Genomic DNA, 10,171 nt, shown 5'->3' on the forward strand with positions numbered 1-10,171 from the left:
CCTCAGCCCGCTGCAGGCAGTTCCTCTCCCAAAGTCTCCCATTTGGAGCGTAGGTCAGTTTTTGATGGTCCATTTGCTCTGTTTTAAGTATCGGCTGCTTGGAAAAAACTGCTGAAGAAAATGGAGGAAAATATGTTAATTTATCGTGGATGGTTTGCTCAGTGTTTACTGCTGGGGGAAAAGGAGAGGATTTGAGTATGATAATTGGTGGATTAAAAGTATTATTTTCCATGCTGACTAGTTAGACGTTACTCATTGATTCACCAGCAACCCTGCGGGGCCCGGGCATGCAGCCCTCACCCTCTTGGGTTGCCCAGATGGCATGGCATGCGCCCTCATAGTGGGTGTCCCTGGCCACCCCCCGTTCCCCTGTGGCTGGGTGCAGGCCACCACCCTCCAGTCTGTCTTGGCCTTGCAGGCCAGTTGAGGTGTCGGGGCAGGGCCTGCCAGAGGCTGCAGGGCAAGCTGCGTGCTCTGGCTAGCTCCTGAGCTGGGGCTGGGAGAGCCTGTTCCTGCGGAGATGTCAGTGAGGGCAGGAGTGACCGCGCTCTCTCAGGCAGGCCTTCAGCGCTGCAGCTTGTGTGGCAGGGGCAGTGTGGTCCTGGCACTGTGGGGGCGGCTCCCGGCAGTGCCTTCTGAGGAGCCCTCGAGGCTGACCATACTTGATTTCCGCATTGTTGTGCCTTTCAAACCTCAGTCCTGTTCAGTTCCTGTGAAACCCGAAATGCAGCACAGCCCAGTGTGTCTCAGACAGGGCCTGGGAGGTGGCGTTGGTGAAGGCTGCAGCGAGATCGCCTCCCCCAGCACTGGGCATCCCCCTGAATCTGCCGGTCCCTCAGAGAGCAGTGAGTTCGGGCGTCAGCGCTGTCCAGCATGGGCAGCTTTTGTCCACGTTGCCTCACCAGCCCTAGGACTCCCTCTGTGTCTGGGCTCCCTGTGGCAGCTTCCTCTCCCTGTCCCGCTACAGCAGAGCCTCAGTCTTGGGAGCCCTCTTGCTTCTGAACTGGGACTTGTCCTGTGGGGGCCACTGCCCCGGGCGCCTCAGTCTCTGTGTCTGGTAACGGAGGTGGGCACGGGCATGCAGAGCTGGGTGGCCCGCCTGCCACTGCGTTGGCTTCTTCTTTCCTGTCTCACATGTGTGCTATCTCTGACAAGGGGTTCCGGGTATACAAGCCCCCATACAGTCCCTGGGTGTGCTCACAGCCACAGGCTTGCCAGCCCCTCTCATTTGAATGGCTTTACTGAAAGTGCCTCCAGCGCTTCTGGGAAGTGGTGGAGAGGGCATGGGCAGCACTAGAGACAGTGATGCTGATGCAGGAGTCCTGGAGGGGCAGGTCCAGGGAGCAGAGGGAGAGGATGGTAGGCACCCCGTGTGCCTCAAGTATGGGCCCAGGAGTGGCTAGATGCAGTGACAGGTGTGGCTGGGCCTCCCCTGTAAGGTGGGGTGGGCTGGGTGCCAGGTTTGGGCCACAGGGAAGTGGGCAGGGGTGAGGACTAGAAAGGGATGTTGCAGGGTGTACCTGCTGGGCTGGACTACGTGAGTGGTGGGGAAGTCTGGGGCACCTGTCCTGGCTACACACAGCATCTGGAGCCCAGGGCGGGCACCTGTCTCAGAGTTTCTGGGTGGGGCCTGGGCCTCGACATGTGTAAAGCTGCCCAGGTGGTTCTGGTGCACAGACTGGCGAGAGTCCTGGCTGCAGGGAGTTGTGGGCTGGGGTGGGGCAAGGCCCCATGAAGAGGCCAGGGCTGGATCACATGAGAGGGCCTGGCAGGGAGGTCCCCAAGGAGCCCAGGACTTGGCCTTGGGGATCTTTGCTGTCCAGCAGCACCATGCCCCTGGTTCTGTGGGGTGACAGTGGTCACCCCATCTCACCACTCTATGAACCTAGACAGGCTGATCACAGACCGGGTGTCTCAGAAGCTTCTGGAAGGAGGGGAGCCAGTGTAGACAGGAGGAGGTGTGTGCACAGGCATGGGGCAGAGGATGAGGATGTGAATGAGAGACAGGCAGGGCACTATGGGAGGGGCCACCTGAAGCTGAGGGCAGCGGGATGTGGGGGCAGGGCAAAGGGAAAGTCTGGGAGTCTGGAGCCTGCCAGAGGCGGGTGAACTTGGGCTGAGCTGAGGTGCAGCTATGCCTGTTCAGGTGTAGATGCAGCTGCAGGTCTGTGTGCAGGTGGGTGCAGGGTGGAGGTAGGTGCAGGTATAAGTGCAGGTGGGGGTAGGTTCAGGTGTAGATGCAGGTGGGGGTGCGGGGTGGGGGTAGGTGCAGGTGTAGATGCAGGTGGGGGTGCAGGCTGGGGGCAGGTGCAGGTGGGGGTGCAGGGTAGAGGTAGGTGCAGGTGTAGATGCAGGTGTGGGTGTGGGGGATAGGTGCAGGTGTAGATGCAGGTGTGGGTGTGGGGGATAGGTGCAGGTGTAGATGCAGGTGTGGGTGTGGGGGATAGGTGCAGGTGTAGATGCAGGTGGGAGTGCAGGTGTGGGGGTAGGTACAGGTGTAGATGCGGGTGTGGGTATGGGAGTAGGTACAGGTGTAGATGCAGGTGGGGGTGCAGGGTAGGGGTAGGTACAGGTGTAGATGCGGGTGTGGGTATGGGGGTAGGTACAGGTGTAGATGCAGGTGGGGGTGCAGGTGTGGGGGTAGGTGCAGATGTACATGTGGGTGCAGGTGTGGGGGTAGGTACAGGTGAGATGCAGGTGTGGGTGCAGGTATGGGGGTAGGTACAGGTGTAGATGCAGATGCGGGGGTGGATATAGCCACAGGTGTGGATGTAGGTGTAGTGGGGGTAGGTACAGGTGTAGGTGCAGGTGTGGGTGTAGGTACAGATGTAGATGCAGGTATGGGTATAGGTGTAGGTATAGGTGTGGATGCATGTACCGGTGTAGGTGTAGGCACAGGTGTAGATGCAGGTGCAGGTGTGAGGGTAGGTAGAGGTGTAGATGCAGGTGCGGGTGCACGTATGGGTGTGGAGAGGAGTTGCAGGTCACTGGGGAGAGCGTGTGCCATGGGAGGCAGTGGGCAGCACTGCCCCATCTCAGGGTGACATGTGGGAGGGTTCCCTACAGAATGGGGTAAGGAATCCTCAGGGCTAGTTCTGCAGTTGGGAGAGAGGCACAGCATGGACTGAGGGGGTACACAGAGTGGCTGGGGTGCAGGAGGGAGGTCACTGAGTCGGCTTGCTGGCTTTAAGGTGGGAGAGACCAGTGTGTGACCATGTGAGGGTCTGGACCCTCCTTCCCATCTGCTGTCTTCCCAAGTCTCCTCTCCATGCCCATCTCTCTCCCCAGGCTTCCAGCCTTCTCTGTGGTGTATGGGTGGATGAACAGAGCTGGATGGGGGCAGTGGCTGGCCTCTTCCAAGGGAGAAGTCATCAGCTCACTGCCACCCTCTACTCCATGCCCTCTGCCTGCCACCTGGGCCAGGAGTTTGTGCAGGAGTTTTTGCAGGCCATAGACTGTTGTCTAAGTGCCTGGGCTGCAGGCCAAGAGCGCTGAGCTGAGTGCCTGTCTCTCTGTGCCCGTAGCCAGCCCCCGGCCTCCCCCAGCACGCAGGAAGCCATTCAGGGAATGCTGTCTATGGCCAACCTGCAGGCCTCCGACTCCTGCCTGCAGACCACGTGGGGCGCCGGCCAGGCCAAGGGGAGCTCACTGGCCGCCCATGGTGCCCGGAAGAATGGGGGTGGCAGTGGCAAGAGTGCAGGCAAACGACTGCTGAAGAGGGCTGCCAAGAACAGTGTGGACCTGGACGACTACGAGGAAGAGCAGGACCACCTGGATGCCTGCTTCAAGGACTCAGACTACGGTGAGTGTCACTCCTGCATGGGGCAGGGCCCACGCTCAGCCCTAGAAGGCCTGGCTGAGAACGGAGACAGTAGCATAAACATGCAGCTCTCCAAGTTACAGTGGGCCTCAGCTCAGCAAAACCCTCGGCCTCTAACTGCTGTCCTGGGAGACCCTCCTGTGAACGAGACTGGCCCTGGCCCACATCTGGTGGACAGACGTGGGCTTCATGGTGGGGCCTACTCTCCTCTGACAAACAGAATGACAGCACGGTGAACTCCTGTTTTCTGGGCTCCGGGGGGGGTGTGTGGTGCCGGGCGCCATCTTGCCTCCTCCTGAGCCTTGGGTCCTGGGCGTTCCTCAACAGGCCTTGCAAGTTGAAGGACCACAACCTGCAGTGAGTGCAGGGTGGCACTTGGCTTGTGAGGGTCACAGGGTCACCGCATCACCATGTTGGGGCAGCTCCCCACCAGCCACAGGTCGTGCCCTACAGGGTCCCCTCCACCAAGACCTGTCGGGCAGGGTGGGGCTGTCAGACCGCACCCTCCATGGACGTTAGACGTTTTCCCTTTTCATAGCATCAGAGACTTTTCACCAAACAGAACGTTTCCTGGAGCCTCAAAGTGTTCCTCTTGCAGGAGCGGAGATGCTCTAGTCTGATTGTGGGGCCCCATCCTTCCCTGGTCTCCCAGTCTCTGCTGCAGCTTCCTCCAGGTGGGGCCTCTAGGGATCTCAAGCTCCATGAACAGATGTACGGAGGGCAGCCCTTAGAGGCCAAGGGCTTGCAGGCACTGGGGCTAGGCTGGGCAGATGAGGCTGGTCAGGTAAATGCAGATGCCCTCTTGTCTGGGCGAGTCCCTGCCCCTCTGGATCATCTCTGGGGCACCTGTGCCCATGCCTAGGGTGTCCTCACCATGGGCAGTTTCCATCACAGCCGACAGGGACACAGTGTGGCAGGCCTTAGCATAGGCCCTGGGGTCACTGGTGAGGAAGGTCTGCAGCCACCTGTACTCCCCCGCCCCCCTCTGTGGCCCCACCTGCACTCAGCGGGCCCCGCCTTCCCTCTGCCTCCCTCTAGTTTACCCCTCACTGGAGTCAGACGAAGACAACCCCATCTTCAAGTCCCGGTCGAAGAAAAGGAAAGGCTCAGATGATGCTCCCTACAGCCCGACAGGTAGTGCTGGGACGGGTCGGGGGTCCACCCGACACCCAGTGTGGAAGCTGTGACTTTGTCTGTGGTCCCTCCAGCCCCTGAGAATGTGAGCTCAGCTCTGCACCTGTCCTGTCCCGCTGAGGATGGTCGGCCACTTGCAGGAGTGCTGTGGGTGTCACTTCTGCTTTGCTTCTGGGGGCTTGGGGGCCCAGATGTGCTCTACACAGCCCCCACTCAAAAGCCCTCACTCCTCTGGCCGGCTCCTCTCTGGTTTCTTCCTCAGTGGGAAGCTCTGTGAGGGTCACCTTTGTACCGGGGGCACCCCCTTGATGGTGGCTGAGGGACACCTGCTGGGGCACCAGTGGGGTGAGGCCTTGTCCTCCTTCCACGTTACCCTCACCCGCCTGCCCAGCCTCTCTGATGTTTCTGGGCCTCCTGCGCTCTGCCCCATGCAGACCCCACTGCGGTATCTTCCTCCTGGGGTGGGGCAGCGGACCCCGCCCTATTGTGAGGTGGCTTCCCAGCCGGGAAGCCCGGTGCTCAGGCCTGCCTGCCAGGGGGAAAGGCTGTGGTGGGGGCAGGGGAGCCCCAAACCAGGAGGGGTGGACAGGCCGCGGCCCACCACTTGAGGGGGCTGGCCCTTTTCTTCCACAGCAAGGGTCGGCCCATCAGTACCAAGACAGGACAGGCCTGTGCGTGAGGGGACACGGGTGGCTTCCATCGAGACCGGGCTGGCGGCCGCTGCAGCTAAGCTGTCCCAGCAGGTGAGGAGGGGCGAGGGAGAGGGACACATGGCAGCCAGGTCCCTGCTACCCCCACCTGGGCTCAGGTTCCCCAAGGCACCTGTTTCTTCACCCCATGCACAGACCCCCTGAGCCAGGGGCAGTCACAGGCTTGATGACATTTGGTTAGAGAGTGCCCTATTCCTCCAGGCCCTAAATTCCCCGTGTGGGGTCGGGGGGAGCTAGGAATTGATGGCTGGGGCCCTGACACTGGACAGCCCCATCTGTGCCGAGGCTGGGCTGCTCTCCGGTGCAACAGCAGCGTGGAGGGAGCGCCCCTTTCCCTCCCCCATCACACGGGTATTTTTGAATTGTCCTCAGTTGGGAAATGAGGTGTTCTGTCTCTACATGCTCCTAAAAATTCATCGCCCACCTTCAGCTCGTCCCAGCTCAGAAATGGAGGGTCCTAGAGCCTCACCTACCCTCCGGACCAGGCCCAACCTCATCTGGGTGCCCAAGGAAGTTATTAGGATCAAAGTAATATTCTTCCAAAACTGGGAGATGTATATGGCCGCTGCGTGGGGTGATGGGGTAGGAGTGCCTTCCTACAGGCTCAACTGCTAGGTTAACTCACACTGACGGGGAGGCCAGGCAACTACTGTGGTGCTGGCACCCTGTCACCTTACGTCCTGTGCCTCCGGTGGCCCAGAGTCAGGCCTCAGGCTCCTACTGCCCAGCCCTGCTGTGCTTAAGGGCCCCTGGCAAGGCCATGCTGGGAGCTCCCTGCTCTGTTGGCCCAAGTGGGCCGTGCGTCTGAGTCTGCCCTGCATGTTTTGTTTAAAGGAGGAGCAGAAAAGCAGGAAAAAAAAGAGTGCCAAGAGGAAGCTGACTCCTAACACCACCTCCCCTTCCACCTCCACCTCCACCTCTGCTGGCACCACCTCCACTTCCACCACGCCGGCCTCTACCACCCCTGCCTCCACCACCCCGGCCTCCACCACCCCGGCCTCCACCAGCACAGCCAGCAGCCAGGCCTCGCAGGAGGGCAGCTCGCCAGAGCCCCCGCCTGAGTCTCATAGCAGCAGCCTGGCCGACCATGAGTACACAGCCGCTGGCGCCTTCCCTGGGGCCCAGGCGGGCCGCGCCTCCCAGCCCATGGCCCCTGGGGTCTTTCTCACCCAGAGGCGGCCCTCCGCGTCGTCTCCAAACAACAACACCGCTGCCAAAGGTACCATCCTGCTGGAGGGAGCCTGCAGCCCCGCTGCCCTGCCCCTTGGGCAGTCCCAGACGTGCAGACTCAGCCTGTGGTAGAGGGCAGCACATCGGGAGGGGCTCCTGTGCCTCAGGTGGCAGGGTGCTGCGGTCCAAGTTAGTTGTGTCTTCGTGTGAGCGTGTCCTACCAAGTTAGTTGCATCTCCGTGTGAGTGTGTCCTACGGCACAGGACATGTGTGCTTTCATCCTTCTGCTCAGTGGGGGTGCTCAGCCCCTGATCTGCCTGTACCCCTGCACCCCAGCCGTGGGGCTGGCCAGCTGTGGAGACTGAGTGACGCAGCACGGGGTGCTGGCAGTGGCTCCTGGCCTTGTTACTGGGGGTGGTGCCCAGGCATCCTCACGTCCTTCTCGTAATGCCATCCCCAAGTCCATGCCCATCCTACCTGCCAGGGCCCCTTGAGGACACGGCCTCTGAGGTGGAGGCTTTGCCGGTGATCCCGGACTCCTGAGGGGTGCTGAGCTCGGAGCTGGGGCCTCATAGGCCCATTTTACAGATGTGGGACTGCAGGCTGCCCCTTGGTGTTAGCGGGACCCTCCCCCGCACTGGTGTGCCATGCCCCTTGCCATCTAGCTCACCTTCCTTTTTTGTGTCCCCTCCCCGACTCCCCTAGGAAAACGTACAAAAAAGGGCATGGCGACCGCCAAGCAGAGGCTTGGGAAAATTCTGAAAATTCATCGGAACGGGAAACTGCTCCTTTAAGGTTTGGAAAGCCAGGATCCTTCTGCTCCGCTCAGGACCCCCGGAGCCCCGCGAAAACACCTGCCTCCCAGGAGGGTGCCGAGCTGCCTCACCAGGGAGGGCCTTGCCTCTTCCCGGCTGCCATCACCCCAGTGAGCGTCTGTCCCTTCAGCCGGCAGAGCAAGCCCAGTGCGGCCCCTTGATTTGAAAATGGACGTCTTTTCTCAAGTTGCTAAGAGTGACCTGTCCCAGAAAAGCGGCCCTACAGGTTTGAGGACCGTTCATTCCACTTTAAGGACAGCCTCCAGGCTCCCCTGAGCGTGGGTGTGATGGCGGGGCCTCTGCAGCTCTGCTGAGAGCATGAGTCCTTCAAGGAAGGCAGAGTGAGCCAGTGCTCACCAGCCCCAGAGTCGGAGCTGGCCACAGGCTGGCAGCCTCCTGGGGCTTAAAAAAAAGGCAAAGAACACAGAAAGAGGAGGAGCAAGTGGGATGTTTCTGTCCCCCCTTCTCTTCCTGAGTGATTCTCAGCCAAGTCCAGACAGTGCTCGGTGGGCGAGGAAGGGTCTGCCCCGAGCTTCCTGGTTGGCAGGTGGCAGCAGGATGGTGGGTGTCCAGCCTGAATGCCCAGGAGCATTTCTCGGGGGCAGCTAAGACTGGCAGCTGGGTTGGTGTGTTAGCAGGCAGGGGAGCCATTGTGGGGTCCCCAGGAAAGGGCAAGGGCTCAGTCATATCTTGGGGTCTGGGAGACCCAGGCTAAGCCATGTGGCAGGGACCATCTTGCCCTGCTGGCCACACTCTGGAGAAGCACTTCTCAGCCAAGGCACCCCTGCCCTGGGACTGGCGGGACAGGGGCAGCGGCCAGGCGGCCCGAGGACTTACGGTCGGCACTTCTCTGTTCTCCCGTGTCAGCGTGTGGTGTCGCCTGCATGGGTCGCACCTGGATGGTGTGTCCACCATCGACACGGAGGGGCTGGATTTGTTTCTCAGGCAATCCTGTATTTTCATTTTAGATGTATTTCCTGAAGCATATTTTTCATAGAATGTAGCGTGTAAATAGCTTTTTAAATAACTTCTTTTTTATAAGAGTAAAAGTATCTTTAGGAATTTCTTTCTATAGAGTTCTTCATTAACATTTATACGAGTTTTTTGCTGAGTCAGATGGACAGTTGGGTTCTGATGCTTTTTCCTTCTCCTTTCCTTTTATTATTATTATTTTTTTTTCTTTTAAGAACTAAGGTATTGCCTGAAAAACAAGTGATGTCTGTGCAGCCTTACACTGTCTTTACAGAAGCAAATAGTACACAAAAGATCTATTTCAGACACATTTTGAAGATGAATCTTCAACTTTAATACCAGCTCTTTGTTTTCCTTCTTGTATGATGAGGGGATTGGGGGATACAGTTATTTTACTAGCACCTTGTGAAGTGTTTCCGTGTTTTGTGATGCTGTAATTTATTAATGTTTGTAGCTTTTTATATTTGTACATTTCTTATGAGCTTTGTTTATATACCCATTACCTGGATGTTTTGTCCACGGGGAGAGGCAGCTTGGTGGAGGCCTTATTCACTCCCACTTGTCCTGTTTGGAGGGACGCAGTCCCCAGGGCCCGAGGCTGGGAGAGGGGGAGTCTCGCGGGGCCCCAGGCTTATTCAGAACCGGTGTTTTTAAAGTTTCCTTTACCCTGCCCTTGTTGAACATTTATATAATCTAACCTGGACATCAAGCTGTTCTCTCTCTCTCTCTTTTATTTTTAATTTTATTATTATTATTTTGGCAACATGTACATTTCTAACAAAGTTTATCGTGGCTATTAAAGTGTTTTATTTCCCAATTCATATTACTCTTGTATCGAGTCCATGAGGTCTAAGGCAACTTAGATCAAAGTTTTAAAAAAGTAAAAATATTTCAGGTTTTGTACAGAACCATGTCTGTGTCATTTCTGCCTTCACTGTAGTTGTTCACCCTGGCAGCGAGGGTGGCGAGGGCGGTGGGGGGCTCCGGCCACCTGTGTTGCTCATGGAAAGCCTCAGGTTGCCCCGCCTGAGGGGCACACACAGCACCCCAAGCTGGCCGGCAGGAGTGGGCAGAAGAGCCCCTCGGGGGCTGCAGGGGGGGCAGCAGCCTTTGAGACTCTGGCTTTGCCAGTCCCAGCCCTGAGGATGTCCTCGGGAAGCCTCTAGAACCTTCTTTTGGACTCATGGGTATGGGGTTTGGCTGGGTCCAGCAGGCACACACGTGTGCACCCCGGCACGGATGCACACCTGGAAGCATTCATTCCCTTGCCGGGTTCCAGCCTAAGTCTGATGTGATTACCGCGAACTACCAGGAGCAGCCCCTTGCCTGACAGAGGAACTCAAATGGTGCGAGCCCAGGGAGGGTGCTGAGCGCAGGGTGGGGTCGCTGGTGCGTGGCAGGCAGGGCTGCTGGGACACGGGTGAGGCCCGGGTCAGTCTGTTGGGGGGTGCATGCGTGGGGCGCTGGTGACAGTGTTGAGGACCAGGGATAAACAGGCCATTTGGCATTTATTGAAGAAACATGAATAACCTCGGGCCATTTGGGCAGTG

At 58.5% G+C, this 10,171-nt stretch overlaps 1 protein-coding gene across 3 annotated transcripts in view; it reads left to right on the forward strand.

Annotated features, from left to right (window-relative positions):
* Positions 1-9,529, forward strand: part of PHF2 (PHD finger protein 2) — a 104,520-nt gene extending 94,991 nt beyond the window's left edge. The window contains exons 18-22 of one of the 3 annotated variants that reach the window (XM_030919449.1): positions 3,525-3,802; positions 4,859-4,954; positions 5,588-5,697; positions 6,499-6,883; positions 7,540-9,526. In XM_030919449.1, coding sequence (XP_030775309.1) covers positions 3,525-3,802; positions 4,859-4,954; positions 5,588-5,697; positions 6,499-6,883; positions 7,540-7,628 — 958 coding nt within the window. In that variant the 3' untranslated portion in view covers positions 7,629-9,526. Of the gene's footprint in view, positions 1-3,524; positions 3,803-4,858; positions 4,955-5,587; positions 5,698-6,498; positions 6,884-7,539 lie in introns of all 3 variants that reach the window. The other 2 variants (XM_030919448.1, XM_030919451.1) reach the window with 2 other exon arrangements.
* Positions 9,530-10,171: the final 642 nt, after the last annotated feature.

Source organism: Rhinopithecus roxellana, chromosome 16, assembly GCF_007565055.1.
Source record: "Rhinopithecus roxellana isolate Shanxi Qingling chromosome 16, ASM756505v1, whole genome shotgun sequence".
Lineage (NCBI taxonomy): Eukaryota > Metazoa > Chordata > Mammalia > Primates > Cercopithecidae > Rhinopithecus > Rhinopithecus roxellana.